Source organism: Elgaria multicarinata, chromosome 6 (genome assembly GCF_023053635.1).
Source record: "Elgaria multicarinata webbii isolate HBS135686 ecotype San Diego chromosome 6, rElgMul1.1.pri, whole genome shotgun sequence".
Classification (NCBI taxonomy): Eukaryota; Metazoa; Chordata; class Lepidosauria; order Squamata; family Anguidae; genus Elgaria; species Elgaria multicarinata.
Genome location: NC_086176.1, coordinates 56,815,216 through 56,837,666, shown reverse-complemented (window position 1 = coordinate 56,837,666; position 22,451 = coordinate 56,815,216). Strand labels below are relative to the sequence as shown.

Sequence of the window (22,451 nt, the reverse complement as noted above, 5' to 3'; positions counted from 1 at the left end):
ATCTTGAATAATTTGACATAATCAAAATTGGGCATCAAATCCAGAAGCACAAAGCTCCTACACACAGAAGATGCCTCTGTGCGATTTTGGGGGAATCTCTCCTTCCTCTTCAGTCTCCCCCATACCAGATCCGTAACCATTCAGGAGGGTCCCTGGCCTTCAAGAGCGAGAAAGGTGGGGAAATCACCCCCTGTGGATGTTCTTCTTTGGGGGGAGTTCTGGGGGCTGCCAGGGGAAAGCGAAGTCGCCTTCTATGAACTGAACTCCACCAGTGTGAAATTGGGCACAATCAGCAATGTCTTCTTGCTCATCTAATCCACACATTTGCCGAACACCAAAAAGCTGGTGAATTAGGATTTCCCATTGCAGATGCATGCGGAATGAATTATTTAATTAATTGGATCTGTTAATAGGCAGATGAATAATCAAGTAAACTTTAAAAAATGTGATGAGCCCTAATACTATTTTATTTTAACTATGGATCTTCTTTACAAGAGATCTGGAGAAATACCTTATTTTGTTGTGTTGTTCTCTCTATCACAGCTGTTCGCAAAATACATGATTACAAAATGGGAAATAAATTCAATCCAGTCTATTTTCCCCTTGATGTTTTAAATCACCAGTTAAATTGTCTTTATTTAAATCTGTTTACTCTGCTGATTGGGAAGATATCTGTGCAGTGCAGTGTCATGCACTGCAGCCAAGTTATGGATTGCGACCACAATTTGTAAATGTTGCTTCAATTTTTAAAATATTTTGTAATTCCCATAGTACCATGAGTGTTGTTTTTTTTAAAAAAAGTTATTTAGGCCTTTGTATCTCTGTTTTCTGGAACTGAAAGTCATTGAGCTTGCTTTACTCTTGCTTGTAATGCAAATGTTATGAATTCACCTTAAATTGCCTGCTGCAGAGTAAATACTGTAATGGCTGTTAAGTCACCATCTTTGGTACTTGATTGATTGCTGATGATCAGTTGTTCTTCTCAATGGACACTAATCTATGCAAGGCATTTCTTCAGCAACCTATTAAGGTTGCTGGCTAAGGTACATGCTGGGTGGAGTGGAGTGGTAGAGTAGTAGTGGGAAGATGCAATGTAGCCAGCAAGGAGGAAACACATCTAAGTTTTGAGGAGAGCTTGAGTGCTAAGTGAATACTGATTTGGTTTTGGGGTGGGGAAATCAGTGCAAATCAGTGCTATCAGTCTGGATGCTTTCACATGTGCATATTTTGTGAATAAATTGATATCACAATGTGCCTGTACATCTCTAGTGCTTTCTTATCCAAAGGAAACTCAGGGAAGTTTCCAGAGTTTGTTTATTCAGGAAAAACAACAGTCTTGTGGCACCTTAAAGACTAAAAATATATATTCTGATATAAGCTTCTGTGGACTATATCCACTTCATCAAATGCATGTCCCAAGGAAGTGGAGATCATAACAATACACACAAATTTTCATTTTTCATTCTGTGCAGTGATTGTGCAATGTTTGGTGTTTCTTCACACTGAGCAGCTCCAGTAAACATTGCCTCATTGGTTTCTGTTACAATGTAACCATCAATTTATTTTGGCTTGCTCTTGGTAAATGTACATTAGAGTACAAACAGTAAGTACCCAGTTGGCTCAACCAGTGTTGCAGCTGCAAGCAGCTGCTTTGTTTAATACTTTTAAGAACTCTTAGAATTGGACAATGAATGCAATTTCTAGTCTTCCTGTTTAGTAATTATAGTAATTAATTATGTTAGTTGCCTTGAACAATAGCATTCCTTAAGCAGAAATCATTGGAAAAAGTACTTAGCTTAAATCATTTTAATACCCCAGACATCTGAGACATAAAGTAATACATGAAGTTACCTGGTTATGTTTTAGGATATTGTGTGTGTAGAAAAATTAAAGGGCATCAGGAAATGATTTGCATATTTATTTCTGTATAAAAGCAAGCAAACACACACACACACACACACACAATTTCAGCTTGATGGTATTGTTGTGTTTGACCTGGTAAATATTTGCAGAATGGATTGCATTACATTTCTGTTTCACTATGCACCCTCTTTTCTGACTTTCTAGAACTGCATTTAATCTAGGGTCAGGAGGACACCATCTCACATCAGTTTTTTTCTGGACTGCCACAATAATGTGTCCCTGTTTAAAACCGGTACAACTGTCAAACAATGTGAAAGTGGAATGAAGGGACAGTATTGCCCGTGAAGGGACCCAGCTTCACTTACTAGAGGGGCCAAACTGCTGCTAAGGTTAAGGCTTTCACCCATTGATGGGAGTAGACTGCTAGGGGATACATATAGATCACTAGCAGAATATATTTGTCACTTGCTTTGCTAAGCTTAGAGCAAGAACAAATGTCTTTTCACTCCCACAATACTGCCAGAATCTTATTGTCATTTTCAGAAGCCCTCCTCTGAGTCCACTGCTTTCTGAAATTGACCAGAAAATGAGACTTCTCCATTGTGATACTCATATGTATAATGCCCTGCCAGATCTGATGTCCTTTTGATGCCAGGTGGCTTCCAAATTGTCTCTTGCCAGTGGAAGTTAAACTACCAGAATCCTTTATGTTCATTGAAGGCACTAGTCCTACTCTCATGCATGTGGTATAGGCTCTCATGCACCTAAGATGCCAATTGTCATAATAGTGGGAAAGAAACCCAGTAAGGAACCAGCATACTTCTTTGGTATCCACAGGTTAAGACTAATTCACATGAATTGACTGGGTGGGAGCACATATGCATTAACAAATATATTGCAAAGGCTTGTGAAATACGGTTTCTCAAAAGGAACACTGCCCAGACCACTTACATTATTTACAGACACATGCTACAAAAAACATCCGGTTTGAATTTTGAATTACCATTTGCTTTTTAAAAGGGTAGTTTTCAGTCAACTGAGAGGTTTAAGATAGTGGCTAAGATGATGATGATGGGGAGCACCACTCACTCTGGTTTCTTGAGGTAAACTTTTCTTTCACACAATGGCAAACAAACCAGTTCTCATCTCAAAATGACACACCCAGACTGCACTAATCCTTCCCCACACACCCCATATCTCCCCATTGCAAACGCATTTTGTGTGTACCCCTCCTGTACACTTGACTTAAGCCTCTCCCTCCCCTTCAGTTCCAAAAATACCACGTCCTCCTCGTTTACAAGCACAACCGTCGTTTTCCGCGTTGCTAATCTCTCCCTGTGCTTCACCATTTCGCCCACCCTGCGGTTTAATACCTGGTGGTCTGCGGGTGTACTAGGCGTGTGCGTAAGTTTCTGTAAGCCTCGGAGGCTGACGTAAAAGCAACGCACCCGAAGCAGATTTCTTTAATGTATTCTTTTTATTATTATTTTAATTTTTTTACATTTGGGGGTGGGAAGAGGCCAACGCGCGCGCGCGCGCTGCTGTCTCACTGTGTTATTTTCAACCCTCGTTCCAACACCCTGCCCGTCTGTGATGTCAATTCGACACTATGCCTACACATTGCCGAGCGTGTTTAACAGTCTGGAAGCCAGAGGGAGGTTGCGGGGAGCAGAGTCGACACCTTAATTCTGGCCTCTCTGGCTCTCCATTGGGCAATTACGTAAATGTCAGCAGCCTTTCTCTTTCCTCCCCCCTGCTTCGCCTAGTTATGCAATACCCAGCGCATACATCTACTGTACCACACGCACCGCTCCAACAGGGCGGGGAAAGTGCATGGGGAGGGGGGGAGGCTGGAAGAGTAGGAAAGGAACGGGGAGGGAGGGGTTCAATTCAAGTCTGGTCCTGCCCTTGTCACTTCCCTCCTGGAGGCCTCCATTGGCTGTTCCGAGAGAAACGCCGAGCTCTGATTGGGACCGAGCAACCGCCAGTCATCCGCTAAGGCTGGCATCAGGATTGTACGTTGTGAGGAGTGTACAGTATTGACCTACTAACACAGTTCTCTCTCCAGCGGCGGCGGCGGCGGCATTAGCAGCGAAGGCAGAAGACACACTCTCTGCTCCGCCTGGCTTATTCACTCTATCTTCTCCTCACCCGGGAACTGCTTTGGGCTCTTGCTGGAAGAAAGCAGCAGCAGCGCTCCTATTGACCAGGGGGTCTTTCAGAGGGTCTCCCCTGCCTCCAGGCTTTACAGCCCCGAGCCCTTTCCACCTCTCCGCCTACGCCCCCCCCATCCAAAGTGATCAGCTGGAGAAGGAAACGCGCAGATGCCCTAAGGATCTTCTAGGAAGGCATTCACAGCACTGTCGCACGCCACCGGAGGACATTGCCAAGGTATATAATCTTCCGGGGAAGGGAGAAGGGGGGCTGGACATTGTAAAGCTTTCCTACCTTCTCTCTGTTCCTTTTGAACATTTCTCTGTTGTTGTTGTTTAAAAATAGTATATATTTTTCAACCTAGCTAGATCTCTATACGCGCCTGCCTATTTTTTTTTAAAGCACATTTGTCTGCATCTCTCTCTATCTAGTAACTTTTTTCACCCTCTGGCACGTCAACACTCGGGACTCGCCACCTTAAGGTGGTTGCTTTGATTGCAGCGCCCCTCGACTCGGAGCGCTGACTGTGGCTGTGGCTGCTGCTTGTTTGCTGGCTCTTCTTGGCTCTCCGTTGTTGTTGCATAATATGTCTCCTTGTTTGAGGAAAATTGATGTCTTGAAGGAGAAAAGCGGCAGAGGGGAGGGCTTGATCCTGACACCGAGCATTCCCGCGGGGGCAAGAGGAGGACGCTTGTTGTTTGAGTCGGGGTGGCGGCAAAGGAAATGAATCAGAGAGAGCTGGTATTTTGTGTTTTCGCGGAGAGAGGGGTGGGAACGGCTAAAGACATGCTTGATGGTGGGGAAAAGGTTGAGGGGAAAATGTCAGGTTTGCAAGTTGCACGCGAACGTCAAGAGTTTTTTGTTTTTGTTTTAAACACAGACAGACACGTCCCCGCGCCCCTTACGAATGCCTTAACAGCCGGAGGGGACATTGGTGGGGATTATTTCATATATTGCATAATCCGTCCGCTGTGAATTATTGGCAAGCGTTAAAATGGGACGTGATCGTGCAATGCTTTGATAATTTTGGTGCAGCGTTAGGGAATTCTGTCATTACTTTTACTCATTCTGGATATTTTATAGGGGGGAAATGCGTCTTCTTTTTTAAAGGCACATGATTAATTAAGTTTCGGCTGCTACACGCGAGAGTATTTTTTAAAATACTTACATTACGTTCCACTTATAAACAGCTATAAAAAGAATACACGTAACAAATCGTTTGATTTTCCAAGATTTTAGTGTGTGTGTATGTGTGTGTGTGAGTGAGTGAGTGTGTTTCTATGTGTATGTGTGTGTTTAACTCTAGCCAATGCCTTTTGCTCCGTATTGGCAATTGGTTTTCAGGCAATGCGTTTCCTGATCGTTCCTGGAAATGTTGCATTATGTAACCACAGAATTTGCTGGCAGTCAGGCTAGGAAGCTAATTACGCGATTTTATAAATCTCGCCACAAAGAAACTAGAGCAATCTCGGCCTTTGAAATGTCAGGCTAACAGATTTCCAAAGTCGTTCCTCTTGCGTGCGCCCTCCCCCCCCCGCCCTTCTCGCCCCCTCCAGAAAAGTAGATCGCTGTGTAAAGTGGGGAAGCAACTCGGCTTGTTGAATGTGTGCCATGTCCCTTAAAATGAAAATCATGCACGACTATATTTAGTCCTATCACATTTGAGCAATTGTGGCTTCATGGGCTATTTCTGGTCTTTTCTCCAAATAGACGTTCAAGGGCACTTGCTGGCGTTCGGAACTCCACGCCTTCGGAGACGTTTTGATAAGGCTGGTATTTTTAGGAAGGCATTTCGCCCAGACATCAAGTGGTTTGGTAGGTGTTGGCTTTCGTGTATGATCCCCCCTCCCCTCGCTCTCTGCAAAAGGGGGGGGGAAGCGGGGGGGGGAGACCTTTTAGGAGATGGTTACGCATTTCGGGGAAAGTGAGTGTCTATCATCTTCTCGCCCCTGCAATTGTAATGAAGAATGACAAAGTCAGGCTGACGCGGAAGATGAAGGCGAGCAATCTTTTGTATCCGTATATGTTACGGGCCGGGTAACATATTTCTAAAACCCTTCATCTAGGTCAGTATTACATCTGAAGTAGCCATAATTCTAACGTGTGATCGTAACATTTGTTATTCGCACAGTCTCTCCCGCTTCACATTTTTTGCCCTTACTTTTACAACAATGAAACCCATCTGCGCCGGGGTCTTTTGGGGGCGGGGGGAAGAACCTGAGCCAGAAGGCTGTGGTGTGTTTATGTTTGGGTAGGTACATCGGATTCTAACATCTATTTATTTTCTATCGCTGTGCTCTTTTGGAGTGTGTGTGTGTGAGAGAGGGTGGTGGTGGAGCGGCGAGGTATTAATTACATTGAACGCTGTTCCACAGACTTAAAATGTAGGCATTTCGACCCCTTTGGACAAGCAAGCTGCTGCTGCTTGAATGAGGAGTGGGGCTGTGAAGGGGCGGCGTGAGGAACGATTGAGCCGGGATGGGAGAAGTCCTCTCGGATTCCGGAGCGCGTCGTTCCTTCCCGGGGCAACCGGGGCTCACGCTGCCGTGGCCGAGGGCGACGCGGGTGGGAGGGCTGGAGTGCGAGCTGCGGGCCGCACGAGTCTGAGGAGGCTCGCAGAAGCCTGAGGCGCTGGTTGTTATGACTGGGAAAGGAGCGCGCGCTGGAAGGGGCTGGATGGATGGCGCTGCCGCCGCGCTTCGCATTCCTTTGTTCTGCGGAGGGTGGCGGGGGTGGGAGGCGAGGCAGCGCTCCAGCGGGGCGGCGGGGGTGGGCTGTGGGTGGGGGTGGAGAAAGAGAGGGAGACGGGCTGGCTCGAGCAGGGTAGGCAAGAGGAGTAAATAAAGCTGGCTAACAGTTGTTTTGTACTGACAGGGAGCGAGAGCAGAACAAGCTGGCCAGAGGGAGGGATGCGTCTCCAGTCACGTAGTGTGTGTACTCGCGCTGTTCAACACGGGCATGAGCGAGGAGGGAGGCTGGAGAGCTCCTCTTCTCCCTCGGCCCTCCCTCCCTCGCTCTGCTCCTTCTGGCTCCGGCATGGAACTGGGTTAAGCCAGTTAGGCGGCTCTCACGGCCCCTCGCGAGCCAACCAGAGGGACCCTACCCCTGCGAGCCTCGCTTTGGCCGGCTGGAATGCAGCCTCTCCTTGCAGCCCGGCGGGCTGGCCAGGACTTCTCTCCTACTTCAATGCTTGCGTGCCTTCACTTTTCACACGGCCAAGACCTGGTTGTTTGCTTTATATTTTTAAAATGATCTTTAATGTAAACTGTGTGGGAAGTGGAAGCCAAAAATATCCTGGACTATGTATAAAGGAGGGACGTTTGTCTCCCACGTAGCACACAGTTGCTTCTAAGCAACAACCAGACAGATTTGCTCACTCTTCTTCCCTCCTAGGCCCAAACCTTTCCTCAGAGGTTTCATAAACCTGCGGTTTATTGGATTAATTGGGGTAAGGGTAATTACTGTAAGGCAGCCTTCCTCAAGTTGATGCCCTCCAGATAGTTTGGACTACAACTCCCAGCATTTCTGACCATTGGCTGTGCTGGCTGGAGCTAATGGCAGTTGACATCCAAAATATCTGCTTTATGGGATGGTTACTTGAAGCAAAACAGTTACTACTAGGGTTTAAAACAACATTTGCATAGTGTGAGGGTAATATCCAATGCTAGTTCTTACTAGCGAAGAGGTATTGATCCTGCAGGTGGCATTTTCAGAAGGGAAAAGGTTAACTGCTACAGCCAGTAGTACTAGTTCTATCATTTCCAGGCCTTGCATATATGAAAGTGTTGTTTTGTGCAGTGGTTATAAATTAATTGGTACTCCACCAGTGTTAACTGCTGCCTGAAAAAACAAACATTAACATCCAGCATGCAATTCCATGCATGTTTACTCAGAAGTACGTGAGACTTGCAGTTCCATCCTATATATGTTTACTTAGAAGTTAGTCCCGCAATGTTCAGTAGGCCTTACTCCCAGGTAAGTGTGCATAGGATTGCAGCTTTAATCCCATAGGTAAGTCCCAAAGGACTGAAGCCTAAACTTGGGAACAACTATTAGCTGTGCTAATAATAGTTGTGTCCCTTGATAATATTTCTATGTCTTACAAATTATATGCCAATGGTGGTACTGGAGAATAAATCCAGTGGCAAATGTTTTCATAGCCAATCCTAACTAATTACCTCAGGTGTTACTTCACAGGTAGAATTAGCTATTGTAGCTCCAAAGTAGTTATTACCACATGAGGAAGCAGAAAATAACTACTTGGTGACAGTTTATTAGCTATATAAACTGAAACATTCCACTGACACTATACTTAGAATGTTTAGTTTATATATCCTTTAATGTGTCCCCCCCCACCCAGCACATTACAATGATTAGAAGATGTTTGGGTTATCTTTCCCTCCACTGTCTGTCTTTCCCTGATACTGTTGTGGGGATTTCTGGCAGTTTTCATGGATTGTGAGTTCCCTAATTTTTCTGAAAATCTGGCAATGTTGATAACCTTGTAAAGAAGTTTAAGAAGTATTGACTTATTAAATGCTTTGCCATTTATGTCTCTGGGCTGATCCACAGCCCACTGAAACTGAGTAGGCAGCTTCACTGCTGATTTCATTGTGCTTGTGCCAACACATAGGCTGCACTTCTGAGTCAGTCACCCAAATAATGACATTGAAACAAACATTAATGTGTTGCTATTTAAAACTATGCCTTTTTCCTTAAGACTTAAGGATTAATTTTTCCAACCCTTTTGGAATTATGAGAGAGGAAGTGTGACTCTCTCAGTATCATGTGATTAAGGTTACATTCACTTGTTATTTTCAAAATGTGTACATGAAAATGTTTTACATGTATAACTTCATGTAATCTGTGAACATGGCATTCCCAGTGTTGGCAAATACATTTATCCTATAAATATCATCAAGTGCTGGAAAATCTGATTTTAATGGTTCATAATGTTTCATGGGCTCTTAAAAAAGCAACGAAGTAGCAAAGCAACAGCATGAGGTTGAAGGTTCCATTGCTAAGGATGACCTTATTCATGTGCCACATAAACAGTTTGGCCAGAGACAAGAATTATGAAGATTCTCCACATGAGCTTGGGACACTGTCCAACTCCATATGTCTGTCCCAAGCCAATATGACAACTTCTCATCCCTATTAAAGCTTCTTGAATGGTCTGAGATAACAGAAGATCTTGGTCATGGTACTTTTCAGGACTCTTGAATTTAAAATTTAATCTCTTTCACTGGGTAATCATAAGGATAACTTTTGAGAAAATGCTTAAGAAGTTTGTTTTAACTTTTGGTATCATAAATAAAATCAAAAGATTGGCAGCTTTCCAATTTTGTTTCTCTTGGAAGTTCATCACATGGTGGCAAACTATTTCAGTGGCATAGCCTTGCAGGAATGCAGCTTTGGCTTTGTTTATCAATTGAGTTGACAACAAACTGTGAACATAGGTTTCTTATACAGCAGTGTAGTGCCATAGTACTGAATTTGCTTATTAACAAACTTAGTTAAAAAAAATCTAGGTTCCTTAATATTTATTTCTGGAACGATTATAGGAAGTTAAGATTGACAGTGAGTTCCCAAAATGTGCTCACTTGGCAAACTATGCCTTCACACTTGACACTATATACCTTGCTTGCAGAGCTGGTGGTGAGGTTAAATAGCACTTCACGCAGTTTATCAGATAATTAACAGAACAATCCTATGCATGTCTAAGTTCAATAGGACTTACTCCCAGGCAAGTGTGTGTAGAATTGCAGCCTAAATGGCTGTAGTTACTCTAGTGCACTGAATGATTTAATAAACTTCTTCAGCTTTTCCCCACCTCATGCTTCTATTGCTTATATAGTGCATTGTATAAATATCAACATTGTTATCTGTGCCACCTTGGGACATTAATAGGGTATCCACAAATTGCTAGGGTGCTGGAGTTTAGTAGTACACTAAAAGGATGAATCACAATCTAGTTAAGCAAAAGTAATAATAATTGGATTGTAAATACATTACATCAGTTGGTGGAAATAATAAAATCAGAGATGACTAGCGTGTAGGATGCATCTGGATACTCAGAGATAAATTTAAAAAACAGAAATAAATTAGCCCATGCTAATTTATTTATCTAAAACATTTTAATACTATCCTTCAGCATATCAGATTTCAGGTCAGTGTACAGCATAAAAATACTAAAATGCACACAAAAAAGAGGACAGCATATAAACAACAGAGTAAAACTTACTCAATACTAACTCTACTAACAATGCTACCTCCCTATTTTCCTTCCATAATAATTCAATCAGATCACAAAAGAAAAAAAGCTTCAGTAGTTTAAAAATACACCCTTCACCTTTGTATACAGAAGCCTCAGATATTAGTTAGGAACTATGTATAAGAAATTTTCCTCAGGTTCAAGCACATGAGGAGTGTTAGGCACAATTCAGCACCTTTCCTCTGAACCCAAAACCACACAGAGGTTTATCATCTGGTACTAAATAGCATTTGAACAGGTACCCTTTTCACAGGCACCTTTTAACAGGTACCCTTTTCATGTAGGGCAATCCTTTCTATACAAAAAGGCTATTCATTAGTTGTTTCTTAGAGTCCTCTGGTTTAATTTATTTTATCATCAGATAAAATACTGAATACTGGGATTATTCCTGAGAAACTTGGAAGAATCAGAATATCTTTGGAGCTCATTCTCTTATTTTGTGGTCTGCTGCCATCCTGAGTTCCTCTACCTACCTGTCCATAGCTGTCACATTTACTATTCTAGTCCTTTGGCGGATCTACATATCACTTTGCCTGATCAGGCATTTCAGTCTGTGCTTTAATATTACATCTTGTTGTGACTTCTGAATGACTATTGGTTGGTGTATTCCTGTTTGTATTTACTGAATTCTAATCCTGAGTTCTCCATGCCAAAGTTTGCAGTTCTAATTCAGACCCCTCCATTATTCCATAGGAGCAACACAGTTCTTATTTTATCATAAATATTTATTATTATTTTCCTAAGTAATGGTTATAGACTTTGGCTCCAAGATTTAAATAATCAGGATTATTTATAATCTTCAGAATGCTCATTATGCAAAGTGCTTTGAAATGTTTTCTTCGTTTCATTTTCACAAGCATCAAGTATGAGAGAGAGAGAGAGAGAGAGAGAGAGAGAGAGACACACACACACACACACTGAGGTTGAGATATAATTATTTGCCCAAGGCAAATGTCAGAGTTGATAACTGAGAGAAGAAAATGGATTTAAGATTTTACAACCCTCCATCCACTCACTTTCTCTGGCCCTAGGGAGATCCTTTGTACTATGGGATATTTATAAAATAATGCTTACAATGAGGGTGCTTTTGATTGGTCATTAATGTGTTAATAGCTTTCACAACAATTAGTCTCTCCTTTCCATTTTTAATTACCTTCTATTTTTAATCTTCTAGGATTGCTACCTACTAGTTTTTACACTCTCTAGTTTCCTGGATTTGGTTATAGTTTCAGAGTTCTGTTGGGAATTGATTTTTTTTAAGGCAATGGTTTGAGAATTGTTAAAAAGCTTACAGCCTGCCCATGAGCAATGTGAGCTTTCTCAGATTTCTTGGAATTTATCTTTTCTTGTGAAGGAAAATAGTGTTAGCAATGCATATATAATCTCTACAGGACATAAATCACTGCTGTGTGCCTTTATCTTGAAACAAAACATACACCTTTAGCTTGTTTTAAACTGGGCTTATGTTGCAAAAGGTTGTGCAAACTTCATTTATGTAATGACATTCTTTTGTCCAGATGGCTGTCTTGTTAAATTATTGTTCTGATGTACTGTTATTATAACATCACTGTGATGCAATAACCTGAACAACAAATGCTTTGTTTCAGGGTTATTGCATAATGTTAAGCAACAAATCTGACTCATCAGCTTAACAGATTCTTCTAGATGACCTTGCTATGGTTGTGCAGTCTTCTGTGAGACATAAATCTTCCAGGTCCTCAGGCAAAACCTCAAATGATTTTCAATCAATAATATACTCAGTTTAAAGCTCACTTGGTAGAAGCATTTTAATTGCCATATTTGCAATTTACAACAATGGTGGCAGGTTTGACAGCCAAAAATAAGACACCATAAAAGTGGAATTACATTCAGCTTCTGTTCAAATCAATAGTATCAAAAAGCATTGCAGAAACCTTTGCATCTTTTGTTTTTTGAGAAATTGTCACAAGCTGTCAGCTTTACTATAATGTGCTATATCTTTTTGTTTTTGTAAATTGCATTTGTATTGGTCTTTGACCAGATTAGCATCACCGTTTGGCATGGATATTATGTAAGAGACCTTTGCTCCAGAAAAGGGTACTTTTCCAATATTTCACTGTTGGATACTGAGTGGATTATTATGAAATAGAGTGACAGTTATCCATTTGCTGAAAAGGGGTAGGGAAAGAAACTGACTAACAAATAATTAGAAGCATGCACTTTGGTATTTTTGAAAATGATAAAGTATGCTTTGAGATAATAGTTTTTAACGTATTTTGTTCTGGAAGTTGATAGTAATTCAACCACACTCTTGCATAATTAGGAGTTTTTCAGTCTCTAGTCTGAAGCTGCATGGGTGGGATCATTTGGGGGAACTTGTAGATGGAACTATAGAATTCCTCACATTCTCACCCTAGTCTATGATCAAACTTGTTTTTCAGGTTTTCAATCTCTACCCTGAAAAACTGACTTTAGCCCCCAGTAGCATGACTAACAGGCATGTGTACATTTTTGTTTGACTCTTATTGGGGATGTATTTGTTTCCCACACTTTTGCTTGCGTAGTCCTTAAAACCAGAAAGAAGTAAAATATTTCCTATAGGAATGAAATTGAGTTGGCTAAGGTTGGCTTTTAACCTGGTACAGTCAATTTCATATCTCCTCGAATTTGGACTATGGAAAACAGCAGTAATTAGGAAAATCAACCAAAAAGATTTTTTCCATTCACAGAATAGCTTCCCTCTCATTTCTCTTATTTATCTTCAATTATTATCAAGCAATGAATACTTCATCAGGGCTAGGGCCTCAATAACAGGAATGGGAAATTGAATTCCATTGCTTCCAAGAAAGAATAGTTAGTACACAGTATAGGCAAGCATAGGTGGCTTTTTGGGTTGTTTTTAAGTAGCTTTATTTAGTAGCTATTCTAGATTTTACTGTTATAATTCAGTACCAAACTATTGTCAATATTATTTTTTCCCTTGCTATTGTCATAAATTAACTTTTTGTGTGAGGTTTTTGTTATCTGGCCTCTGAGAAGTGGATGATATGATCTGAAAGTTTGATTGATCCAGGATAGCTCCATATCAAGTTATTCAGTTATGCAAGTTGCATTATTCACTTTCCATAGTGAATAATGGAAACTCAGTCCAGTAGGTAATAGAAACTCAATCCAATAGATTACCCAGAAAGCAGTAGAGTTGGCTGATATATTTTGTCATTGTTAATGGCCAAAATGGATATCCAACAGCTACTTTATCTGAAGTTATGAAGAAGGATCACAAGTTTTACATGACCTAATGAAGTCAGTAGAGCTTCTTGTGATGATAAGTTCTCACAGGGAGGGTCCTTTTTAACATAAAATGCACACGTCCTAGTACAATTTTGCCATTTAGCATGACTATAAATGCATTAAAAGAAGAAGACACCTCTCTAGCTTTGTATATACTGTGACTGACTTCAGTGTGCCATTTGAGCACACACCAATTAACACTGGATTCAGTCCATCAGGTAGCACTGGACACAGTCCATCAGGTGTGGCTTTCATACAGCCATGATGTAAATAAACTGGAATCATGAGATCAGTGTTTGATGCATGTTAATCATGGCCTTTTGAACTGATGGAAATATGCTAAGCTTAATCCACCAGTGAGCCATTTGTTTTAAATAGAATAGAAACTTTATTTGAGTATCAGCACGCATGACATCCCAGGAGGAATGAGGGATGCTGCGCCTGCCATTATTTTTTTTTTACTGAAGATGAGCGCATGAGTACTCCAATGCAAAAGTAAGTTAAAAAAAAACACAAAACAATCCCGCTTCCCCCTCCCACCCACAATGGGCACGGAGCACCTGAAGAGCTCTGTGCCCCATGCCGGTTCCTGCCTCCTCATGTTTATTTGTGAGGAGGTGGGATGAAGCTGGGACAGCCGCCCACACCTCCCGCAGTCTTGGAATGATCCCAAGACCATGGGGAAAATTGGGCTAAAAGCTGTCCCAGTTATCCTGGGAAAATGGAGGGATCATCCCTCTCTGCCCCCGGGATCCCCTGTGCATCATGTGGATGCACAGGGATGATCCCAGGACAATCCTTGGGATAAGGCATGGTGTAGACATGCCCATAGAATCATAGGATAGTAGAGTTGGAAGGGGCCTATAAGGCCATCGAGTCCAAGCCCCTGCTCAATGCAGGAATCCACCTCAAAGCATCCTTGACAGATGGTTGTCCAGCTGCCTCTTGAATGCCTCTAGTGTGGGAGAGCCCACAACCTCCCTAGGTAATTGGTTCCATTGTCGTATTGCTCTAACAGTCAATTAGTTACATTGCAGGTATTAGAATATTCATTCACATTGTTATTCATAATGATGGAAATGCATCACCTTCTGAATCTTACAGCTGGGTAAAATAGAAGTGGAACTTCTGTTACTTAATATAGACTTAGTCTTGCAAATTACTTCTTGTGTCTGTATCAGCTTTTGTCCCCAACAGCATGGGGTCTCCGTATTAGGTATGAGAAACCTCTTGCTTAGGCATGTCTCTGCTGTGTTTGCAACCTAACCTGTGTTTGAAACCTAGGCATTATACTTAACTCATTTCCCCTGCAAAATAGGAATGGTAATACTTCTAATGTTTTGGGAAATATGAAGTGGAGAAATAGTAAAGGGTGTAAGACCAGCCCCATTAATAATTCTTGGTGATCAATTATTTATGAAAACTTTGGTCTTCGATAGTCTTGGTTTCTATTTCATTTTATTACAAGTTTTATAAATCTGATCCTGCTCACAACTGATTTACTGGGAAATGGTATATAATAGGAGTAGTATTGTCCCTCTAATTTTGCCTGCAGTAGGAACAGAGAGAACAAAACAGAGAGCAGCATTCAAAGCTAGGATGATGATAATCTGAAGCGCCATTACAACAAATGGTCTGGAAATAGATGGCAGGGACAGAAGTGTGATGGTTTTTAAACTGGTAGGAGGATGATATGAAGCATATGCTGTTGTAGATTGATGGCTGTTGCCTGTAACCAAAGTCTGATAATATGGCTTTTAATAGGAAAGAGTCATGGCTCAGTTGGTAGTATACATGCTTGGCATGCAGAAGGTCCCAGATTCAGTCCTTGGCATCTCCAAATACGGCTTGAATTTTTTTTGTCTATGACCCAATGATCCACTGCCAGATGGTGTCGAAAATACTGGGCTAGATGGATCAATTGTCTGGCCTAATATAAGGAAGCTTCCTATGTTCCTAATCTCTTTCCCAATCATAGGTTCAGTTTTGTGGGTAGCTTTTGAACTTTTACACAACTATGTCTGAATTTCCTGCCTGATGTGTAGCAGAGTAAAAAATAGGAGACCAGACTACACTTCACGCAATGGTCCCTCAAACCTGCGCATTATGGGAAAGACAAAACAAGAGAACATACTATTAGGGCTGTGCATGGACCCCCCGAACCACTTCGTGGCCCAATCATCAACTTTCAGATCGGGCCAATCCACTTCAGGCCGATCCAACCCTCTCTGCGGAACGAGATCTGGAGGGGCGGATCGACATTTTGCCCCCTTCCCTACTTACTTGCCTTCACAGCGGATGGCGGAGGCAGGTAAGTGGGAAAGGGGGGCAAAATGGGGGTTGAATAAGCCCCCCTCCCCCTGCCCCCTTACCTGGCTCTGCCATCGTCGCCGCATGGACTGCGGCGGCAGCGGAGCCAGGTAAGGCCCCCTTCCCACCACTTACCTGCCTCCATCATGGTCCATCACAGGCTTCAACTAAGGCCCAGGCCTGAGGTCTGGGCCTCAGTTGAAGCCTGTGCCGGACTGCGCCAGACACAGGTAAGCTCCCCTGCCCCCTTACCTGGCACCACCGCCATTGCTGGAAGGACGGTGGCGGTGCTGGCAGTGCCAGGTGAGCCCCCCCTTACCTGTGTTTGGAGCTCCAGATGGAGGTGAACCACTTCACCTCGATCTGCAGCTCCCCCGACCTGATCTGGATCTGCCTTTGGAGTAGGCAGATTGGGTTGGTCCGCTCCGGATTCACTATCCAAATCAGAGCAGAGCAAAGCCTTACATACTATTGTTGCAAAGCCAATCATACTACAGCCCCAGCATTTATCTTTGGCATCTCTTACATCCCCTGGATAGAAACAGGTCCCCACCAAATGACTTGAGGATGTAGACCTCTCCAGCCATGAACAGATTATTACCATCATCATAATAATGCAAACCTGTTGGCAGGATTGTAATATTATGTGAACAGGGCACTTTATTGAACTGATACTCAGCACAGCAAACAACTTTAATAGCACTTTTTTTTTACAGCCTCAGACCTTTCAAGAGTGACTAATATAAGGGTTGGCTTTAGACTATTTTATGAGGGAATGATAAAGTAATTGCAAAATTAATCATAAGGGGAAATGGTAGAATTTGAAATACAGTAATAGGTGTCATTTCAATTCATTAGTTTATATGTAAATACTCGTGTTTTCTAGGGAAATTATAAGTAACAGCTAATGTTAAAATAGCTTGTTTTTTATGGACATTTTGCCATTATCATCAGATGGAATTTGAGGATAAAGAAAGAGAGAGAGGGGCTTTGTATTTGTCATTTGGATAACTTCTGGATAACAAACTGTTCAAGGTAGATATTGGTAAGGAAATTGTAGTCTTGTGGGGTTTTGGTGGATTTACCAGAAGCATGTAGTGTACAATAGTGACCTTTTTTAAAAAAAAAACCCCACACAATGTGAGAAACAAAACCACTGTAGCTTTGCGGCTAGTGTAAATATTAAGTTTGTTATCAGAAAATTAATCCAATTCTAACCTCAAGAATACAAAGGAAGTGTCACTTCATCTACCATTTCCTTCATACAAATTATATTTTTAAAGGTGTAGCATAACAAAAGGGTGTCTCTGTCTTTGAAACAACATCTTAAATCTGCTCCTACCTGTAGTAGTGTAAAATATGGATTTCTATATCATTGTCAAGTGTTCCCCTTCTACAGGACTAGATTTCTACATACCCATCACTATGGTATGATGGCAGTAAGGTAATTTTGAATAGACATGGGATGTCATATTTCATGGTAATGTCTTATTGAGATAACATCTGCAGTCACTGCTACAAGATACCACCTTTGTGAGTGGAACAGAGGGGCCTTTCATAAAAAGCTGATGCAATCATGCCTCACCAGAGTGACTCCACACAGTTTGCCATTAACATGTTGAGCAAATTGCATCTCAGAAAGTCCATTCTTCACACATCAGGGCTCTCAACAGGCTGCCATTACTTAGGCCTCCATATGTAGATCTGCTCTTATTTACTAGAAACAATTGAGTATCAGGGTTGAGCTGTTGGATGTGCTAAGATATGGGCATTGAGAGTTCCCCATTTACAGGAATGGGCCTGCCAAGATAAAGTGCTTTGATGCAACTGCAATAATGGCAAAACTGCCCAGTTGTGGGTTGGGTTGGGGACTATTTTGGCTTGTTTCACACCTTGCTACACTTGCATAGAGGGAACGATTGCAGGCTCCTATCTCCCCCTCATAGCCAAATACTGAGTTTGGAGATGGGGGGGAAAGGGTTCACACAAACAGGGGGAAATGGAATGTGGAGACATTGTTCTTGGGAGGTATGGCAAGAGAAGGAGACTGGGACGACAGCCATACAACAGATTCTATGGCCACCCTAGCCTCTTTCCTGGACCCTCACTGAAGCTTCCGCTAGACAGGCGAAGAAAAGGCCCATCTAGCTTTGGAGGCTTACAAGTACCCAAAGTGGATCACATAGGATTGTGTCCTACATAACCTAAACCATAGAAAAATATTTAGGGCCCAATCCTTACTTGCTCAGATATTAGTCACTTACCTTACCTATCGCTTCATTTGTAGTGTGTGTGTGTGTGTGTGTGTGTGTGTGTGAATTGTACTGAAAATTTTAAAATAGGTTGTTAGTGAAAGTTTATGTCCCATATGGAATTGTGACACAGTTATATATTTGATTGGACATTCCTTGTTTTGGCCAAATGAAGGAGGCTGGCTGGCTGGGTTATTGGAGGCATGCACGGGGATTATATTGCCTGTAACAGTCTGGCGCTCTGACTGGACTTGTGTTGAGTGCAAAGTAGAGAGTTGAGGGGCAGTGGTTTGAGGAGAAACATGGAACTATGCTGCCCTGCCTTCCATGCACATCAATAGAATTAACAGACCAGACTTCTAGAAAACCTCTCTTGAGTCTGTTGGCAGTGGACATACAGCTTGTATCCATAGAAATGATGAATCAGCAGAGAAGCAAACTAACCCCAGTTAAGCAAACAGGCTTAATCATTGAGGACTTTGGTGATGTCACAATCCTATTTTAAAAAATTCCAGTGGAAAATGATTTAATTTTTATCAGCATATGAAATGCAGAGGGGGAGCACAGTAATGGAAGTGACTAACTAAAATCTTATTAGGATAATAGTTATCCTAATAAAGATGAAAGGATACTGACATAGATGTCTGACAGTGTAGCAGGAGTTCAAAAGGTCACATAAAACAAGGATGCTAAATATTTTCATTATATAGCATAGGAACTAATTTGGTGAGGAAAGCATAACCTTTTGACATGATTCAGACCTGGCGTTTGAGATGATTACTCTTGCCCCCCAGCCAAGATAGCTATAACATTAATATACAAAATAAGCATATTCAATCAAGATACCTTCATATTTCTTGGGTTTTGGGGATACTTTTATATTCATACTCTGTCTCACCAATGGCATGTGGAATGTGGATATTTAAACTCTAATAATAATAATAATAATAATAATAATAATAATAATAATAATAATATAATTTGTATACTGCCCCATAGCCCAGGCTCTCTGGGTGGTTTACATAGGATAATTTATCTTCTAGGGACTCATCAGAATGCTGTTCTTCTTACCTTCCTTTTTAAATTACATGTGCAATACTTGGAGGTGTAGTTATGCTCTTAGCCATTCTTTCCTTATCTCTTGTTTGACAATTGTAGTGTGGAGGTAGGCTGATGTATTTTGAACAAAGAGGTGGCTTGGAAAAAGTTAGTGAATTGTGTCCTCTGATATCAGCCAGTCCCCAAAAGTTAATGTGAAAGGTAGCCAAGGAAAATATAGTTAGGCCACCATATTGACCTATGCATTGTATTACTAACAATTTTTAAAATGGAAAACTTTAATGACAAGTAAAAGCAATTCAGGCTAAATTCACATATAGAATCCCATTCTCTTACTGAACGCGATAGCCACGCATTACAGTTTTTAGTCTAAACTATTTTTTATGAAGTATAAAAAAATTTCTACAGCAAGAAACAATCCACCTTAGTAATGATCAGACTGATGGGGCAGAGGCTAGTTATCAGCCATCACTTAGTGACTCAATGATTTATGATCTGTATTTTTCCCTTTGTAGAGTTAATGACTAAAAGATTCTTTAAAATGTTTTTTTTAAGAGGAATGTAAAATCAATAACTGAATAATTATTATTCTTTTGTGTGCCACAGGTTTTTGAGAAGATTGCCGATTGAATCTACTCAGAAGCAAATTTCACCAAGGCAGCTTGATGCTTGAGACTATGGAATAAATGGAAGAATGCGTATGGATTTAAAATTATTGTATTTACCCAGTTGTTATGGTTCAAGAAGTCCTGCAAGATTAATTTTCCCTGTTACTTTTGCACACCTACTAAAAATTGCTTCTGATGCAGCTGAGAAAAATGCAGTCCATTAAGACAGAACAGGCACCTGCTGATACAAGTAGCAATGTGGACAAAATTATGGTACTTAATTCTACATTAACAGATGTGTCTGATGACTTAGGTACTGGGGATGAAATGATACTCACTGAAGGAGGTATTGCAAAAAACAAATCTTCAGCATGCCGGAGAAAGCGGGAATTTATTCCTGATGAAAAGAAAGATGCAATGTATTGGGAAAAACGGCGGAAAAATAATGAAGCTGCCAAAAGGTCTCGTGAAAAGCGGCGTCTGAATGACCTTGTATTGGAGAACAAACTAATTGCACTGGGAGAAGAAAATGCCACTTTAAAAGCTGAGTTACTTTCACTGAAGCTAAAGTTTGGTTTAATTAGCTCTTCAGTATATGCCCAAGAGGTTCAGAAGCTCAACAATTCAACGGCTGTTTATTTTCAGGAGTATCAGAATTCCAAATCAAGTATTAACACTTTCATTGATGAGCATGAACCAACTCTGGTGGGCAGTAGCTGTATATCTGTCATTAAGCACTCACCACAGAGCTCTTTATCTGATGTATCTGAAGTGTCATCAGTAGACCATACTCAAGCAAGCCCTATACAAAATAATTGCGGAAATCCTGAAAATAATTTCCAGCTCATAAAACAGGAGCCTATGGAATTGGAAAATTATGCAAGAGTTTCACGAGATGAAAGAGGCTCCTACACAACATCCATGTATCCAAACTTCATTGGAAGCAACTTTAGTGGCTACTCACATTCCCCTCCACTGTTGCAAGTTAATAGATCCTCCAGCAACTCTCCAAGAACTTCAGAGGCTGATGATGGTGTTGTAGGAAAGTCGTCAGATGGAGAAGATGAACAGCAAGTCCCTAAAGGTCCAATCCACTCTCCTGTTGAACTTAAAAATACTCATGCTATAGTTAAAGTTCCAGAAGTGAGTTCTTCTGCACTGCCTCATAAGCTTAGAATTAAAGCCAAGGCCATGCAAATCAAAGTAGAAACATTGGAAAATGAGTATGATGCTACCCAGAAACTATCATCACCAATTGATATGTCATCTAAAAGACATTTTGAACTTGAAAAGCACAATGTACAAAAATTGGTACATTCTTCTCACACTCCTTTCTCTGTTCAAGTAACTAATATACAGGACTGGTCTCTGAAGCCAGAACACTGGCAAAATCAAAAAGAACTCACTGAAAAAAATCAGATTGCTTGCAAAATTGCAGTGGCTGATGTTAAAGACAATTCCTACAAAGTGTCTGAGACAGAGAACTTGTATTTGAAGCAGGGCATAGCAAATTTGTCAGCAGAGGTTGCTTCACTTAAAAGACTTATAAGTACACAACACATCTCTGCTTCGGACTCTGGCTAAATGACTACTGAAGAAATGCTTATTGTTTTAAAGGATGTCATTTGCAGTAGATTGATATGTTTTGTATTATGCTGAATTTTCACTGGACTTGTGATGTCATTTCACTGTAATGTTCACATAATGTCTAATGGATGGTGTCTTTTTGTGCACAGATGACAAAGGGGATTAGATTGTCATGATCACTATGCCTTGTGTATAGTCAAGTAGCCTGTGCAAAGGCTGTATATAGTGAACATTATTTTTCTGTTGTTCTGTTACTATAAAGTGTGAAAGTTGCCAGTTCTAATAAACAATTGGTGACAAACACAGATCTGGTACGCTGTCAGTCCATTTCTATTGAACAACAAATGCTCACCACAGTTCCTAATTATGGATTAGTTAAAGGGGGCGTTTTCCCACCAAACCCTGTGCTGCATGGCAAGTTGCTTCTGAAACTCAGGAGAGTTTGAAAGGTAAATGAGACATCTTGAGGAAAGTTACAAGACAAGAACAAAAGACATGCAAAAGACCTTGGTAAAGCTACAGGGATCTTTCTGGATTGTGGTCATTGTGTTTTAGATAAGTGTATAAAATTATACCACTGTGATCACAAAAAGTTTTATATATAAATTAAAAATAAGTACAGTTTATGATGTACAGATATTGGAAAACTGAAATCGTAGATTTTTCATAGAGACTTGATAAAGAGAATGGAGACATTCTCATTCAATAGATATCAATCAAAACCTGTCAGATCAAATTGGTGTGACAAAGATCTATTATATACATAGGAATGATGCAAACACTGCTGATTAGATAATCAGTGTTTGACTTCCCCAACCTATGGGAGTCTCAGCTATTTCCCAGATTAGAGATGTCTTTGTAGTTTAAGATGTTGTGAACCTCAAACCTTAAGCCTTCAGGATAGTTGGCGAATATCTTATTTTTACCCATGGTTCTTTGAAAGGATTAGTCATTAAATACACTCATCATCACCAAATAAATAAATATAACTTGAATTTTTTATAATAAACAAGCATGACTTTCTGCAGTCTCTAGTCCCCACTACATCTTCTTTCAAGAGAGCCAATGAACATT

At 41.0% G+C, this 22,451-nt stretch overlaps 1 protein-coding gene across 2 annotated transcripts; it reads left to right on the top strand.

Annotated features, from left to right (window-relative positions):
* The first annotated feature begins 3,780 nt into the window (after positions 1 to 3,780).
* Positions 3,781 to 21,676, top strand: NFIL3 (nuclear factor, interleukin 3 regulated). 2 transcript variants are annotated; one of them, XM_063129451.1, is made up of 3 exons: positions 3,781 to 4,254; positions 5,728 to 5,832; positions 19,789 to 21,676. In XM_063129451.1, exon 3 carries the CDS (start codon positions 19,986 to 19,988, stop codon positions 21,372 to 21,374), a length of 1,389 nt encoding a protein of 462 aa, XP_062985521.1. In that variant the 5' UTR covers positions 3,781 to 4,254; positions 5,728 to 5,832; positions 19,789 to 19,985; the 3' UTR covers positions 21,375 to 21,676. The 2 variants fall into 2 exon arrangements, with proteins under 2 accessions (XP_062985521.1, XP_062985520.1); XM_063129450.1 differs by lacking the exon at positions 5,728 to 5,832.
* Positions 21,677 to 22,451: the final 775 nt, after the last annotated feature.